Source organism: Epinephelus fuscoguttatus, linkage group LG18, assembly GCF_011397635.1.
Source record: "Epinephelus fuscoguttatus linkage group LG18, E.fuscoguttatus.final_Chr_v1".
Classification (NCBI taxonomy): Eukaryota; Metazoa; Chordata; class Actinopteri; order Perciformes; family Serranidae; genus Epinephelus; species Epinephelus fuscoguttatus.
This window is the reverse complement of record NC_064769.1, coordinates 28,178,130-28,196,122: the sequence shown is the minus strand read 5'-3', so window position 1 is coordinate 28,196,122 and position 17,993 is coordinate 28,178,130. Positions and strand designations below refer to the sequence as shown.

General features: G+C 41.8%; 2 protein-coding genes across 2 annotated transcripts; one reads left to right on the top strand and one right to left on the bottom strand.

The window, feature by feature from the left end:
* Window positions 1–3,989: 3,989 nt before the first annotated feature.
* Window positions 3,990–7,478, bottom strand: ccnb1 (cyclin B1). Its single transcript, XM_049604173.1, has 9 exons — window positions 7,352–7,478; window positions 6,980–7,105; window positions 6,293–6,412; window positions 5,998–6,186; window positions 5,757–5,915; window positions 5,421–5,657; window positions 5,186–5,326; window positions 4,908–5,018; window positions 3,990–4,811 (listed from the first exon to the last, which is right to left on the bottom strand). The coding sequence occupies exons 1-9, from the start codon at window positions 7,370–7,372 to the stop codon at window positions 4,707–4,709; spliced, it is 1,209 nt and encodes a 402-aa protein (XP_049460130.1). The 5' UTR covers window positions 7,373–7,478; the 3' UTR covers window positions 3,990–4,706.
* Window positions 7,479–9,286: 1,808 nt separating this feature from the next.
* On the top strand, window positions 9,287–16,660 carry LOC125905984 (AN1-type zinc finger protein 5-like). The gene is made up of 6 exons (XM_049604335.1): window positions 9,287–9,543; window positions 12,543–12,722; window positions 12,841–12,988; window positions 13,783–13,886; window positions 14,105–14,233; window positions 15,117–16,660. The coding sequence occupies exons 2-6, from the start codon at window positions 12,566–12,568 to the stop codon at window positions 15,263–15,265; spliced, it is 687 nt and encodes a 228-aa protein (XP_049460292.1). The 5' UTR covers window positions 9,287–9,543; window positions 12,543–12,565; the 3' UTR covers window positions 15,266–16,660.
* Window positions 16,661–17,993: the final 1,333 nt, after the last annotated feature.

Genomic DNA, 17,993 nt, shown 5'->3' with positions numbered 1-17,993 from the left:
TCTCCGTCACTACAAGGCTGATGCCCAAGAGCTTATTTGAATAGCCTGATAGACCCTGTGTAATCTGATAACTCAGTCGTAACAGGCCACTGAGCTTATTAGCCTTGACAAATATTTCAACAAAAATCTAAAATGTCAACCTCATAGGCACTAAATAAAAATTCAGGGGATCACCAACTTCATAAGGGTACAATGAATGTCTGTGCAAAATTATGTCCCGATCCATCCTGTAGATATATAAATGAATAAATGAATGAATAAATATTTCACTGTGAGCCACAGATGTCAACATCTGGTGGCACTAGAGGAGAAGTGATGGGATCAGCGAGGTCAGTGCGGAGGGTTCACTCAGTTCATATAATCCAAGACCTAACCCGGGACCAATCCTGAGTCAAAAAACATTTATCCAAAAACTTTGACTCTGCGCTTAAAATCACAACTATCTGCAAGGCGTGACACCACAAAGGTCGAGTGATGAAACATGTGTTTTTAAATCATTTTTTGTGATTTAGTCGAACTGACCCTTTAAGCATTTTAAGGTTACTCGCAAATGTGATGTTTCAGTGTTCAGTTGCTGAGCTGTCTTGAACTGCAGAGCCACTATGTTCAATTTTCCATCATAATAAATGTCACGCAGCTGAGTCGTCATCAGAAAGGCCAAGTAGTGTTCCAGGCAGCTGCAAGTGTATGGTTTGGAGCCCCGCACAGGAGGAATCTGTCTTGTAAACCGATATGGCTGCCCAGTCATGACCTCAGCCTTCAAGTATGAATTCTCAGTATGATCTGTGGGTTTAAAAGCCCGGCTTTCCAGGATAACTGAGGCTAATTATCATGTGTCTCTGTGGAAAACAACAGAAGGCTCAGAGCTGGATTATAAAAGGGATGTGCTCTCAAGGTGTCGGCGTTACAGCCTGTACGACAGTGTGTCAGGTAATAGATTCTTAGATCAGTGTTGTGTTGGACAATTTAACATTATATAACTTTTGAAACTATCACAGCCTGGTTTGGCCGTGTTTCTACCATGCAAGACAGTGAAAGCACTACTGATCTTTTATGTGGAACTTACTCCTCATGTTTCACTGAATGAACTCTGTGCTTGAACCCAAAGTCCCAGTGTGCCAAATAATGTTGTTCCCCTCTCAGCGGCAGATGATTTCTGGTCTGGCCTACAAAGCAGCAGACAGGGTCATGTAGTAAGGGATTATGTAATTGGATTACAAAAAATTAGGAACTATAATCAGCCCAATGGTGGGTGGAGTAAAAGGACAATTACTCTCATAAAATTACTTCTGTAAAAAGTACCTGGTTAATAAATTAGTAAAAGTACAAGTTACTTTGCATTTTGGTATTTTAAGGGTGTGGGTTAGTCCAGAATGATGAAAAAACAGTAGTTGTTGATGAAACTTTATTTTAATAAAGTAGAAAGACAAAGAAGTTCTGTTTTTTTAGGCAAAGGCATTTAATTTGTCCACTTTGGGACAGTTAAGGAAAATGGAAATGGAAATTTGATTATTGTTGTTCATTTATAAAGCTTTGATGCCAGTACTGTTTTGTAAGAGTAATTTGCAGAGGTGTGCACTTGTGTCAGACACAAATTTGATGACTTTAAACTTGACTTTACAAAGTCAAAAAAGACTTGCAACTTGACTTTAACAGCAATGTCTCATGAATTCACTTGAACTTTTTTCCCCAACTCTTTTTATTTGGGGTTTTCAACGTCAAACAAACAGTGGCAGTAGTAGTAAAGTGAAAGCAGAATTTCTGATACAAAAATTCGAAAATATTCAACGAGTCAAAAGTCAAAAATATGTCATAGATGTATAGAAAAAGGCACAAGGTTGCATATAAAAAATATAAAAAATAATATAATATAAATGTAATATTTACAGATCAAATGTATTGTTCTATTGAAAACAATAAAATAAATAAATAAATGATAAAAATAAAAATGGGACTGGGAGGATTTAGAAGGATGCCAGATTGACCATGTTTTGTGTCCTTTGAACTAGTTAGGGGAAGAGCATAGTGCATCTTTCTTTAAGTGCTCAGTAAAGGGTTGCCAGATCTGTTTTCACACCCTCTTAAGGAGAATTTAATCTTTTCCAAATGCAGGTGTTGCATCACATCCTTCACGTAGGCAGAATGGGCAGGAGCCTGTGTTTGCTTCCAATTTGATAATATCAATCTACGTGGTAGTAGGGTTACAAATAACATTATGGACTTGAGCCTTTTGACTTGAAAGTACTCCCCAAGCCAAAAGATTAAAAATAGATATTTAAAAGTGTGCCACAAGTAGATTAAATTCCCTTAATTTCCTGAATAAACTAACTTTTATTCTATTCATTCCCAGATCCACTTTGTCTGAAACAATCTGACAGCATCCAGTCAAGTTGCAGGAGAAAACTTAGAACTAACATTACGTTACTGAGCGCCAGGTGGAAAAAAATGACACCAAAGATAATTTCATTTGTGTACAAAGACCACTTCAAGGTCAAAAAACAAACAGCAGTATGCAAAGGTCAAGTCAGAAATACATTCATAGATACAATAACTTCCAAAAAACATGTTTTAAATAGAACTTCAATAAGCATTCATGATTTTTGTGAATCAATATACCATTAGTCTGTTGTTAAAATGGCATTACATTTGTTAAAATGCACATTATGACTTGTTTAGGACTCAAAACTCAGTTTGTTTTGAGATGATTAAAGAGAAAAAAGAATATTTGTGGAACTCAGTTGTTTTTGTGGCTGCGGATCAGTATTTTATTTTGAAGTAATCAGATTACATGTTGTTGTAATGTAGCATATAATGTTACTCATTACATAAATGTCCATGTATTTGTAGTTAACTGACTCCATTTCACAGTAATGTGACCCAACCCTGCAACAGATGCATCCAAGCTGTTACCCAGCAGGCCTTTAGGCATGATGGCCTTATGATCCTGATGATGTTCACAGTGACTCACGTCATGCAGATGGCAGGTGGTCTCGTACAGCAGAGCTCTTCTGGCATCCCCCTGGGGGAAGGAGGATGGACAGAGGCGGGCTGGTTCCCCCCGGGTCTCAGCTGTGAATGGGTTGAAGTGATAACAGCTCCCACTCTGCTCTGTCCATTAGCTTTAAATACTCGTGGCTTACTGTGATGTAATTGAAGTTGTAGCTTACATGAGGCCTTTGCTTCCAGCAAGTATTAAATATGACACTGATGGTCACACTCTGCTGAAGGGATTGGCTGTGGATTATATACACGTTATAATACGGTTTAGTTTCTGGGGTTTGAATTGAGAATGAGTGTTTTTACCAAGACAATTTTCAGCATTAAAAACAAAGCCCTCCTGCTCACAGAAGACATTTTGAATGCTGCGGAAGGACAGGCAAAATTAATGGCTGTAATCTGCTATTCTACATGTTTACTGGAACAGAACCTTTTATCAGCAAAACCTCTTTTCCTACTTGTACAGGTCAAAATGTCTGCTGTGAAAAGCCCCTTTGCTTGACATTGCACACAATGTTCTTAAAATACCAAATACTGGAGCCCACTGGATACCTAATCTGAGGCATATACTGATTTAGAGTTACAAAAATCTGGAGTATTGAGGTTTCTGGTCTGCAACTTTTTCCATTTCTCAGCCAACAGGTCTGCAATAGACCAAGACAGGTCTCAGTGTAGCGTAAAAGCAGGACTTCCAAGAGTGTGGGGCATACCATTAATTAAAATGCATGACCAGGAATGAGTGTTAACTTTAAAAAGAAGTTTGCAATATTTGAAACACTTCAAAGAGTCAAAGCCAGTCTCACCCTGGAGTGAAGTCTTTGTAGCTCAGTGAGGTAAAGATCTCTCCACCTGAATTACCAATTAACTGACCTGTAAGATCACTTCTAGTCTCTGCTCAATCTGAGACAGCGGAAGCTCACAGGGGCAACTTTAAGCTTAGAGCAACCTCTAGTGGTGAAAAACAGTCATGACAAGAGAGCAAATGTCTGGTCTGAGCCATTTAATAGAAGCTTTAAGAACAAGAATGTAAAATCAGGTTAAGAGTATTGCTGTACATTTTACACATTCACACATTAAGAAAACATCCCATTTTAAAAAAAGCTGCATCTATCCACTGGACCCTTTATATTGGTGACCATTTTAAAGCATGCCACTGTTTAAGATTTGCAGCTGCTTGGCAGCTGTTTCATCAAGCTATAAAAATAACTTTTAGACTTACGTTTGTGACTTGGTACAAGTATATTGTGTAGCAATATTGCATTTAAGGGTACCCAGTCATTTAGTCTGCCAACGTCTGCAAGTTGAGAAACCGTTAACTGGATTGTGTTTGAATTAGTGTTAGCTGACTAGTTCTGTACCAACCACACTAATGGGAAACGGCAACACTTTGACATGTGGTCAAGCTGGAGCAGTTACGTAGAGGAGAAAGCCGCCAGACCCACCTCAGCATGTCAAGGGCCGTGACAGGAGCACCAAAGACTGTTGGCTTTCACCATCTACCTGCCGGATGCAACTTCAAGAAGCTATGACTAAGAAATTAAAAACTTGTGGCATGTTTGAAAAGGGTCAGTGAAAGTATACACACGATTTCAGGTGGTTAAACATGCAACCACTGACATTGTCCTTGGCGTGTAGTTCGTTCAATCCCATTAAAACCTTTAAGTTACAACTGTACAAAATCAGCACACAGTGCCAAAAACATTGTCGTCTCACTGTGTGAGCTGCTTCGCAAGATCCTTTAGGATTGAAGACTTGAGCTGCGAAATGGTGGCGATCCTCATCTGCTTGGAAGTGGAGTATTTGCCTTTAATGGCCTGCAAGGAAGGAGAAAGGTCGAGTTAGAGGTACAGAAAAAATTATTAAATCAGTTTACGATCTAGAGATCCAGCTTAGGAAGTTTTATCACTTACCATGTGCTTTGTCAGTCCGTCGTTCACCTTCACAACATTCTTGGCAATGTGTGCCATCACAGGAATCAAACTCTCTGCTGTGTAGTCCATGTAGTGCTGCAGTGTCACATCCTTAGGGGAGACATTTTACAGTTTCCATTAGAAAGACCTCAGCATTTTTTCCAGGTCAAGATTGGCCAAGTCAGTTTTATCAATTAATCAGACATCCCTCTTGGTCTAGCCTGGTCAATTTTGTAACATGTTTAACATAGCCTCTTGAGACCAGACGTTAAACTCACCCATTCGCCAGCATCCAAGACTTTGAGGGTCAGAGCCAAAGCAGCACTCGCCATCATGGAAGGTGGGAAGTGAACCATCTCATAGTCAACCATGGTGAGCTCCAGGAGGTATTTTGCCAGAGTGTGTTGCTCAGCCGTTACCTGAGGGGAGACAAGTCAGGAATAGAAGTTAGCAGCTGTAGAGAAATTATGCCAAAGCTCTTTTAACGGTGTCACCAAATCTGCTGCCACAAACCTCATAAATCTTTGAGGCCCTTCTGAGGAACTGCAGGGGAAGAGGGCGGCCTAGTTTGAACTTGAGCACCCGGAGGATTGTCATCTCCATGTCTCTGATCTGGGCGGTGGTGTAGGCCCGGTCCGTCACGTAGGCGAAGTCTGAGATCTCTGGAGGATACATCTCCTCGTATTTGGAAGCAAGGAACATGGCGGTCACGCCGACCAGCTGCAGCTGCTTCTTGGGGACAGGGTGGTCCTGCAGGAGACCCAGTCAGATGCAGATTTAGAAACTGGCAAGTCAGAAGGTGTGAAGTTTAAGCCATACAGAGGCTGTATTTCATATGCAGTCTGTTACCTGAAGGAAGCGGTCAATGATTCCCACGGTCATGTACATGGTCTCCTGCAGCAGGCGGAACTTGAGGCTCACTTGCACGAGCCAGTCAATGAGAATGGCTCGCATGTTGCCAGTCACCTCCTGACCCTGCAGATATGTGGGTCTGACGTTCTGCTCAACCTGAAAAGACAGGAAACTGGTTAAAACCAAAAAGAGTGGGGGAGGATAGTAGATAATTTAGCCACAAAAGGAATTTGCTTGCCTCAAGCTGTCGGAGATACTTGTAGATGTCCTTCACATACTCGCTGCAGAGCATGGGGTTGTCATAGTCATCTGCATCCACATCCCTGACAGCAGTGTGGAGCATGACATCAGAAAAGGCTTGGCAGAGGTCAGTGGGCGCACAGCCAGAGGTCTCCATTGGAGTGGGGGATGCTGGTTCAGGGATAACCTGGAATGGTGGCAATCCCAACATGAGTGCAAACAAACAGAAGCACCACACCCCAGCAGTCTCATTTGTGTCTTAATGGTCAGATAGCCTCTGGCATGTAACTCACCTGCACCTCAGGCTCTGGTTTAACGGGAGCAACATTTTCTGACTTTGGTTTTTCAACAACTGTTGCTTTTTCAACTTGTGTGGTGGCTCTGGTCTTCTTGGTGGCCTCTGTCTTGATGTTCTAAAATGAAAAGGATGGATTGTAGTCAAGTCAGAGCTGCTGTGGTGAGTTTAAAATGGCAGCTTTAGTTTAAATTCAAACAAAAACAGGGAAAACTCTGGATTCCACTTTCTCAATGTATTTAATATCTTAAGGTAGTAAACCTTAAGATATTAAATATTATATTAAATTATTCAGAAGCCTGGTTAATATTAGTAGATGAACCCCTGCTTACTCAAGACAAGTGGCTGCATTAGGAGCTAGCATTACTGGCACTGGGGTGCATTTTCACATTGGTTAACACCCTTTTGCTCCTTTAAAGTTACTTTAAAGGCCTTAAATGGACACATTTGGTAATGATTTTGCATTTGAGGTTGTAACGTTATATATGCAACATGCAGACGTAAAATCCCCACAAATAGACCTCTTTCAAGCCTATATTTTAAGTTATCAGCCCCACAAAGCCTTGTAAGGATTGCAAATACATGCTTACAGTGGGTTTGCGTTGTAACACAATGAATTGACTTTAATAAGCTGAATTCATTGATTTTATTACGTGGAGCTTTAATAATAAAGTCGCACTCTTACCTTTTTCTGTACTTCTTTGTTGACTGCGATGTTTCCGATTTCTCCCAGCGCAGCTCGAGGCTTGGTGGGCCCTGTGACCGAGCAGGCCTTTCCACCGAGGTCACTCCTGGTAGAGGCCAAGCGGTTCTGTAGAAAAATATTTTAAAAAGGCATTTATAATATATTGCATGTTATTTTTAAATAATTGCTTAGTCTTTAGTCGAACTCCTATTGTGGAATTGTTGCGCGAGAGTACACCCCACAGCGAGGCACGAGGGCATTTAACACTGCAGTTATTTAAAAATTAATAAAAATACGATAAATACATTTCTTCTACAAGCTTTAACAACTATAAGCATCAAAAAAGAAATATAAAAATGTTAAAATACGTACTCTGGTTACTCGGAGAGCCATTTCGATAGTTCGTTGCTTCAACAATAAAACGGACAGTCGTAATGGAGACTGATGCAGCGTACTTTCAAGGTTCAGCGTCTTGGTTTAAATCCTCGCACGCTACAAGCTGATTCGCTGCGCCCTGAACGCTCCGAGCATCTGATTGGCTGAGCGCATCTGCTTCAAATGCGTTCCCCGGACAACCAGTCGTAACATGACGTAGTTTTTTTTCTTCTCTTCCGTTTCCTGTTACGTGTTGCTATTTATTTTTCACACTTTTTAACACACTTTTCTTTAATTTTAACTTGTTCTTAACATAAACTAATATATTAATGAGCACTATTAGATGCTCAAAAATAGAAATAACAATAACTGTACTGGCTTACGGTAAAAAAAAAAATAAATTAATTAATTAAAAACAGTCGGGAGTTGACCCGTTTGCATCACGGTTTGCGTTTCTTTTCTTTCTTTCTTTTTTTTTTTTTTGGATAAACCCAGATTTCACACATTTATTTAATTCATTTTAATCCAGCCAAACACAAGCACATACACATTAGAAATAAATGCCCATTGCTTTCTTAATTTCTATTTTAAATTTCTGATTTAAATGTTTCCTCTTGGACACTAAGACAACCAAAACTTTCCCAATTTAGAGCTATTCTGCTGTCAAACATATCTGCAAATTGCTCTACTTATTTTAATATCGGTAAAAGTATGCAGTTTGCAGCTCTATTTTGTGTTTAGTGGATCTGTATATTGGAGTGCTAACTTACAGAACTCAAAACTCAAGTTAACACAGCTTTTAAAGAGGGATCAGTCATGAAGTCATGAATGTTCTGGTGCTTATCATAAAATATTAAAATGTTTTTATTGTTATTGTTTTATTCTTTGAGAATTGTTTTTGTGTTTTGCTATTTTGCTTGTATTTTCTTTGAGTGTGTGTATTTGTAAAACAGCACAGCTATAGGAATGAACACTGTAAAAGTGCGTAGGCTATAAATGCTGTGGTACGTGGCATTAGTCCATACTATATATTGTGTTATTATTATTCCTTCATTCATTTAGAGAAAGGGAAATTTTGACTGACATAATAAAAGTATCTAGCAGATCAGGTATCGGCAGATAGGCCTCCTAATTGTGTTTGGTTGTTTTTATTGCTCTTACTTACCATTTATCATATATTTTTCAACAAATATACATATAAATGGGTGTATATGTGACTGTGAGATTTATGCATTGAGCGAGTGTGTGTTGGTGCATGTGTAACATTTATATGCTGGTAATGGATTGCTCAAATAAAGTGTCCTTGTATAACATACAATGACAATAAAGGATCTATCTATCTAGTGGGCTAATAAGGCTCAGGATAAACAAACAAACAAAAAACTGATCAGGACATGGGTACTTTTGCCTAAGCTCTGCAGCTTTTAAACAAAAAATACTAACAACATGCATTTAAAACAGAAGCACTTCGCTTTAAGGGCCCCTGACCCATTGGGCCCTCGAGCTTGTGCCCTGTGTAATCCATCCATGAATGATGGACCTATACTCTGAGGACTGTTCATTTCATTGACCTGTCCATAGTGAGATACAAATAAAACAAAGAACAAGGTCAGACATGGTGCCCTGGCAATTTTAAGCTGATCAATGAACGCACAGAAGTCTACAGGCAAGCTGGAGCTTACGAGGAGCATGTGAAGGCAACACATCCTATCAAACTTGTTGTCTCGGATCTACAGACAACACGGCTGCGGTGACCCTTCCTGATTACATGAACATTGATTTCTAACTAGACGCCGAAGAAGGCTATGGTATAGTCTGTCTAGTCGGTCGAGGAAGCAGGTTTACTGCCTTGTAATAATAGCCTGAAATCTTTGATGGCTTCACTCCAACTCCGCTGCCTTCCAATCAGAGGATCACACTTTCCGTGACGTCCACCGGAAAAAGGAGAGGACGCAAACGCAGCACGTAAAACAAAACAGATGCCACCACAAATCAGCGACAGAGAGGACGTCAACCAAATTAGCCACCAGCTCTCCCAGGCGGAGTGGAGTCTTGTGTGAGAGGACTGGAGAGAGGCACACACAACGACCCACCTAGACGGCCCTAGTTAATGTAGCTCCAAGATAAGCTTATTCACTCCGCTAATCCAGAAAGTATCAAGAAAAAACGACGTTTCTCAGACACGGAAGGTAAGTTCACTACTGAAACCACAGCCAACTAGCTTAAGTGGTTGGGAAGTTCCTGAAGTGGACGATAAAACAGTCATAAACAGTGTTAAAGTCGCGTTTCAATCTAAAATTAATGTAGACGTTAATGTAAATGTGAATTCGTTAGCTAGCGAGGATTAAAGAAATGTTCCGTTTGGTTAACACGTGTCGGTGAAAACTTTTCTCAAACTGTGAGGTTGTAAATTAAGTACAACTTAAGCATTTTATACCAGCTAGCTACTAAACCAATATTATCACGATATTATCATGTTTTTCAACACCTACTTGTCCACTAACTATAAATAAAGACGGTCTGTATTTAACGTGGCTAACGTTAATCTGCTAACAGCACCAACAGCGTTTAAATATCCGTTAACTAACGTTACTCAACTGTATTTTGTTAGCTAACGTACATCAATGTTTAACGGTTATTTTATGTCCCCGTTTAACAGTTTTTATTCACGCGCTTATTTCCCGTGGTAATACTCCTAAAGATACTTTATTATAAGTTATTGTCAAGTAACTTAGTTTGTCTGTGGTGGGAACAAAAACAAAGAACAGACAAAGGCAACAACAGTGTGCTAACAGTTTTCCGATTCGGCTAACATGTAGCATGCTAGCGTTAGCGAGATCACGAGAATCTACTCACACGGTTGTTGTGGCTAACTACGGTTAGCTTACTAGCAAGCAAACTAAACCATACAGCACTAAACTGCGCTTTGTTTGCGTCGCTTGATACAAGAAACTTTTATAACTCGACTCCGAGGTGGTGATATTCACCGTGCCGGGTGACTGTTGGCATAGTTTTTAAGAGAAAGGCGATAGCAGCGGCTATTAGCTTGCTAGCATGACTCAGTGGATTTGTAGAAGTGGTACGGCTGTGGCCCGGTGTTTGTCAGGAAGCAACTGAAGACTGCAGCCTACATAAATGGTATTGATTGCTTCGTTGAGCTCATCTAAGTAGAGATGGGGTTATTGGGCCTTGGAGTGAGTTTGATGTTAGCATGCTGCCAGTATCACTAACTTGCATCTTGGGGTCAGTGAGTGATTTTGGCTTTTGTCTCAGTGATAAAAGTGCTCGACTCTTTATGCGATAAACGTTACAGGTGTTGTGGTGATTTTTGTACCCATGTCAGGATCTATTCCCACAAGTCCCCCTGCCTAACACAGTCTGAATTGTGTAGGATTTGGCACCTGTGTTCTCACAATGTGTTTCCTCCCATGGGTTAGAAAGCTGAGGGTGATCTGAGGGGAAACCTGCTCTGATGAGGATACACATTTTTGCATGATGCTAGTTCTGTTTACAGGGCACCCGAGGTTATCTATTAATAGACGTGTTTTTAGCCCTTACTGTATTGAGGTACCTCAGCAGTGTGCACCTCTGAGATCAGTGTCACATTGTACTCTTGTGACAGAGGAAAGCCGTCATACACAGATCCATGTGAGTCTGCATGAAGCACTGCAGTCTGCAGACACAAACACGTGAAGGCACAGATTGCTGGGGTGTAGTGATGGCAGTGTGAGGGAGAGAAAGAGGCACCAGAACCTGAACTTAGTGAGGTGAATACTTCCCCTTTCGGTTCCCCCATGTGTTGCCGGTGACTATAAACAGCCTTCCCCTCAAGAGATATCTTCACAACTTCCTTTAATGTAATCACGAGGCTGATGCAAGTTTATATTTACTTGATTAAGTTCAGCTAGAGAGGAGGGGACTCACTTAGTCTGTGTTCAAATAAGGAAGGAAGCAGTAATTATGTCAATAGCTTCACAGTCTGGTTTTAAGACCTACATGTTTTTCCTCCCGCAGGCGCATTTGTGACAAAATAGGTATGTTAAAGCTTTTAGAGTCAAAATGTAAACTCATCATCCCGTTACCATTACAGCTGGATTGTTTTGATACTCATGCAGATACAAAAACCTAAAAGATCGGTATCAGCAACAACATTGAAACTCTTTTAAAAGACTTTTTGATAATATAAGTGTTCCCTTATTTAACAAAAGGAGTCAGAGTTCTCAAAAGTCGAATGCCGTCTCAACACCAGAAGCCCAACAACATTTTTGCCCAAATAAAACAGGCTAAAATTTGTAACAAAGTCGCCTACTGTATTGCCAGGGCTTTAAACCACATCTCAGTCTTCATGAGATCAAGACTGCTGGTCACATACAATACAAAAGACCAATCATTAAATCAAGATAGGTTGTGATTCTTATCCCCAACTGTTATCTCATCATTGATGTTCCACATGTAGGTCATGTGAGGGCACCTGAGCGGTCTCATCTGCTGATACAGAGAGTGAGATATGAGTTAAATGTTAAAAAAAACTAATAAGTGGATTATTTGGTCAGTCTCTCAGCTCTTTTACAGTGTTGTTTGACCTTGTGCAAAGTAGAATATGATGATGTGTTAATTGCATCAAGTAGCTCAGCAGCTAAATAAACCAGAGCCAGATGTGGTCATGTGTTAATAAAGAGTGATTAATTAATGATTGCTACCTGGTAATGCACAGTGTGGTATGAATGTGTTAAGAGGAGTTGACTGTCACTTGTGTGATTTAGTTGGCAGGGGTGAAAATACACTGTCCTGACCTGTGAAACAGTTACTCATTTGTTTATTGCATTTGCAAAATATGACAAAATCAAACCGCAGTATTTCCTGACTCTTAACCTGGGTATTAAAAGTTTGCTGTGAGTTTAGTTGAGTCACAATATACCCCAAACTCCAGGCAAGAGACACAGGTTAACAGATTGTTAACAAGCTTTACAAAGAGCCATCTGAATAGTATTGAACAGGTGGTTTTTTAAAAAATGTTTTAGCCACTTGTGGGTATGTCTAAGTCTTTGTACAAAGTGATTTCACTCCGTAAATAGTTCTGGAGGTCTATTTATCATTAAGGCCAGGTTTCTTCTACTTTGTACCTTGGTTGTACCCACACAGACACTCATCACTCCAGCATGTGTCTTTGTTTGTCTCCTCTTGTCAGCTCACCAGGCGGCAGACATCGCTATGGCCCAAGAGACCAATCAGAGCCCAGTTCCTATGCTCTGTGCTAATGGCTGTGGTTTCTATGGCAACCCTAGGACTAATGGCATGTGCTCCGTGTGCCATAAGGAGCACCTGTCAAGGCAGAACAATGGAGGAGTCAGTACTTTGAGTACTGTGGGTAAGACCCGCTGTGTCCCTCACAGTTTTTTTTTGTTCCCATGTTTCCACGTGCACGCAGGACAAAACTCTCAGCCTTTGTATCTGACTGTAACATGCGGTGACATTTTCTCCCCCAGGCAGCAGCAGCGGCCCCACAGCTGAGGCTTCTGCCATCCAGAGGTTAGAGGCCACCTTGAATAATGCTGCAGCGGCTGCAGTCGCCGCTGCAGAGGTGGCAGCCGAGGCCGCTGCCTCTGCTGAGGCTGCTGCCGCAGAAGCTCTCAGGTGAGGGGAACCACCAGGGTTTACTATACTGCCTTCAAACAAATCCTGTGATGTCACAGTTTTGAAATGGGAAGTGGAGGATGCAATATGTGCTCAGCTTCTAATGGCTGAAATACATGGAGCACGCATATGACGCTTCATGATGTAGAGGCAGTGCCGGATTTTTTACCTGCTACACAGGCTCTGTCTCTGTTTTAAAATAATTTTAAACCAAGTTTACTAATTTTTTTAGGCAATTCTTTATGGATTTAAACCTGTTGGAGAGCTGCCGAACCTCCCGTAGAGAGAAAAAAAATAAGCCAGCTGTGTAAAAATAGAGATGAGTAGTGTGTTGTGGCTTCTGTGGTCAGTGTAGCAGCTTCAGTTAATTATAAGGACCACTTTGCTGTGGGTATGCTGTGGCAGACATGTGGCACCGTGTCCATGCCACAAGCATTTTGGCTGTAAGGGGGTTGAGTCCTGAGTACACTCCTGCTAGTTCTCAGCATCTTCCACAGGTTCTGGGATTTTTAATCACAATAACAAACATCATATTTTGCAAACTCAGTGCTTTCAAAATGTTTCCGCTTTAAAAAATCATGAATGCCACATCAGTGGCTCATTCATGTGGATTCTTCTTGTAAACACAACACTTTAAGGCACCATTAAACTTGTAATGATTACATCCTTGGTAGTATCTCATGAGAGTTTCTTCAGCAGATGAAGACAGTTGGATATATTGAAAATGTGGTTATGTAATTAATTTACTTTCCTGAAATATTAAGCTTTATTAATGTTCTCTTTATCTTTTGCAGTGGAGTTTCGACTGCCATTTCTGTAACACAACAGATGACTGAAATGAGCCTCTCCTGTGAGGAAAAAGGAGCATCAGCAAGCAAAGTAGAGCTCACAGAACCAGGTGGGTTGGCTTTAGTGGGTACGTCATCCATCAGTGTGATGGAGTAAAATGTACTACATTAAAATACATTAACATTGCAATACAGAATTACATACATACATAAGGGGTGGGGTGTGTGTGGTTTAGTCAGATAAATGCTTATAATGATGTGCAACACTGCTGTGTGGGTTGGTAAGAGATACTTTACTGAGTTAAGTGTTTTATTTGTGCATCTCCAGTGTTGACTCAGCCCACATCCTCAGCCTCTCATCCCTCCACTGCTGGCAGTGAGGAGTCCAGAGCTCCAGAGCCCACCAAACCCAAAAAGAATCGCTGCTTTATGTGCCGCAAAAAGGTTGGCCTTACAGGTAAGAAGGGACACAGATAGCATGTTTAATGTCATTAGAGAATATCACAGATTTGTCGGCTTTCTGTTTGGTCAAGCTTAAACTGTAAACAATCATTTACCATCCCTGTTATATATTGGTTGATCTCGTCCTTTGCTTGGAGTGTAGGGCTCTCCCAGACCTCATTGTCTCCCCATTTATCCTTCTTTGAGTTAGCCGTTAACTGCTGCTAACTGCTTTTTTAAAGCCCCAGCTGGTGGACACACGTCAGCAAAATGTCACAGCTGTCCCGTTGTTGCGGCCCGCACCTTTTACACAGACATTGATTTGGCTCCATACTACCTCTGCTGCCAACTCAAAAGCAGAACAACTCTGTCCCCTCATTCTGTATTCGTGCCTTTTAGAAAGAGCAGCAAGGAGGAATAACGTCGAACATTCTTGTCGTAAACAGGAAGTGTAAAAGGGGTTATTGATTTCTAGGAGCCTCTTGTTAGAGTAGTTCCGTCGCCGGTTTGGTTCCAGCTGGGGGCTTTTGTTCCGTGTTATGCCCCTCTTAACCCTCAATTTTTGTCTACCTCTTCACTGTCAAACTGTCCAGTAAAGGCAAGAATACCCCCAAAAAACCTTTTAAAAAGTCAATGATATCAGATTTAAAGTTTTCTCAGAAGCTTAAGTACCTATTTTGCGGGCTTTACAGAACGTTCTTGCTTGAAAGATCCTGCAAAAGGTTACAGTTAGGTCCAGTATCTAAGTGTTTTTACCTCAAAATGTTGATATATGCCTCTACTACTCACTTCACATTATGTCACATGTGTCCCAGGATGTCTACAGTCAGGGACTGTTTAGCCGCTGTAAGCGCTTGTTTTTGATTTGACTCGATTTGTCCTCTGCTGTGGCATTCCAGGTTTTGACTGCCGCTGTGGGAATCTGTTCTGCGGAATCCACCGTTATTCCGATAAGCACAACTGTCCATACGACTACAAAGCTGAAGCTGCTGACAAGATCCGCAAAGAGAACCCCGTGGTTGTCGCTGACAAGATCCAGAGAATATGAAGAGGACTCTCAGTTTGACTGTGAACACTGAGAGCGATCGGCTTTAAAAAGAAAAGTGGACTCGAGCCCGGCCTTCTGCCCGAAGGACCTGTTTTTTTTTTTTTTCTCCTCGTTTGTTACACGTTCAAGACTTTTCCCCCACTGCATGAAAGTTCACGTATATTTTCAGCTTTGGTTCTTGTTTTTGTGTGAGTTTAACACTTCTGGAGGGTTGTAAATGAGGATGGGGGAGGGGTCCGTATCTTTGGAGATTACTGAAGAAAAAGTCATTAGTATTTTAGAAGATGCTGTCGATGGCTGCGCAGGCTGTCGCGCGATCCCGCTGAGATCGCCTGAACTCTGCCTGGAAAGAGCCCGGACACATGGGCCTATTTGGACTCTCAGACTTTTACTGCTGTTGGCTGATGGCGCCACCTCAGCCGTGCTTGCTCTCTGCTGGCTTGAGTAGCAAAATGGATGATTGTCTGTTTCTGTTTGTGGCCTCCGCTTAACTCTGTGAGGTCAGAGTTTAACCCTCCTTAGTCGTCAGAATTTGCGTCCCGGTGAGTTTTTATCAACCTGAAACGCTTCTCTGTGCCGCCAGAGTCACATCCACTCCGCCCCTCCCCCCTCCCTCGTCAACACACAGCTCAGACATATTACTAGAGAAACGTTGAAAAAGAGACTTTAGCCCTTTCTTGCCGGCTCATACTCCTGCCCTGCTGTGTGTGCGGCACTCGACACACCGTGGTTTGACAGTTTGCTTTGTTCTTCTTCTGTTGACATTTGGCTGAATGCTGTGACCCATACTGTGCCAGAGATCTGGAGAGTAGGCATGTGGACTTCCTGCTTTTCAGGTCTTTAAAACCATCCACTGAAGTCACACGAGGATACAAATCACCTGACTGTTTGTTTCCTTTTTTTTTTTTTTTTCAGAAAAGTGTGTATGCCATGTGTTGTTGTATGACAAGTAGCCTAAACTTGTATTAATGTTTTGCCTTTGGAAGGGTTTAGCTCCACTAATATTTTCATCTTTTACTTCACTATTGAATGTTTTCCTTGATTTTTTTAAATGTGAGCTGACAGAGTCACAGCATTGGGAGTGTTGGAGTGTTGCATACTGTGTGTGTCAAACACAAGTATGTGTGTTTGTGGGTGTAAATGTGGATGGCTGGTGTGTATGAGGTTGAGTGGTCGTGTGCCGCAGCGACTTAGAGCTGTGGTCGTAGGTTATTAATCATTTTCAGTTTTTGAATTTTGGTCTGGCTGCTTAACCTGTGTTTCGTTTTTTTACCCTTTAGTTATGCAAGTTTGTACAAACATCTTTATTTATATACTGCAGTGCGCGTAATCTTCCAATAATAAAGAATAATTGTAATGATGTAAATAAATTATGTTCACAAATATAAAATCAAAGAGCTGCTTGGCCTTCATTCCTGAACGTTTGACCTCTGTTTTATGATTCTACTTTATCTCAAAGGGATAGTTCGGGTCTTTTGAAGTGGGGTGATACAAGATACTTACCCAAAGTCAATATGTTACATACAGTAAATGACAATCGGCATGTCACGAATTTGGAGAAGCAGACTGTAGAGTACTGGCACTGAAGATAAGTTATGTACTCTAGAGAAAAGTCTCACAGCTTAACATTGCAGCAGACGGCCCTCTGTGATGGGGAAGTTGGTAAAGTTTCAGTTCCCCTTTTACGCTCTTGTCAAAACCACCAGACCCCATTGAGAAAAACGGTAATTTTAGCTTGCCTAACATGAGAACTGCTGGTCTACTGCTGCCTTGATAAGTGACTTTGTGTTATTGTGTGACTTTGGTGAATCAGAACTAACCCTTTAAAGCCAAGCGCTGTGTCTGCAGTGATGCTGGCGCTGTGCAGGACCGTCATGGTGAAGAGGGAGCTGAGCCGAAAGGCAAAGCTTTCGACTTACTGGTCCATCTACTTCCCAACCCTCACCTATGGTCATGAGCTCTGGGTAATGACTAAAAGAATGTCAGGGACACAAGCAGCCAAAATGAGTTTCCTCTGTGAGGTGTCTGGGCTCAGCCTTAGAGATAGGGCAAGGAGCTCAGACATCCAGAGGGAGCTCGGAGTAGAGCCGCTGCTCCTTTGCATCGAAAGGGGTCAGTTGAGGTGGTTCGGGCATCTGATCAGGATGCCTTCTGGGTGCCTCCCGTTAGAGGTGTTCCAGGCACATCCCACTGGTAGGAGGCCCTGGGGCAGACCCAGAACACGCTGGAGGGATTACATATCTCATCTGGCCTGCGAACACCTCGGGGTCCCCCAGGAGGAGCTGGAAAGTGTTGCTGGAGAGAGGGATGTCTGGAATCCTTGCTCAGCCTACTGTCCCCGTGACCCGGCTTTGGGTATGCAGTTGAAAATGGATGGATGGATATAACGGTCCAGTGTTAAAATATATTTTCTCTGCATATGTATGTGAAACATTTTCAACAGGTTCAGATGTTGAGCGCAGCATCCAGCTGACAGATCCAGGCTGCTGACAGTCACATCATCCGGTGTGTTTCCATGTGACTCATGTCTCTGCAGGGAAACAGGATCTGCTGCAGTGAGCGTGGCCTCGGGTCACGTGACACCTGCTCCCATGCCTCACCATGAGCACTGTATGATTCAATACACACTCACACACGTGCAGAGTACACTCATTCATCAACATGAGTAGCACATGATGTCATGAGCACTTCAGTTCCTCAGCCACTCAGCCCCCTCCTCCCCCGCCTT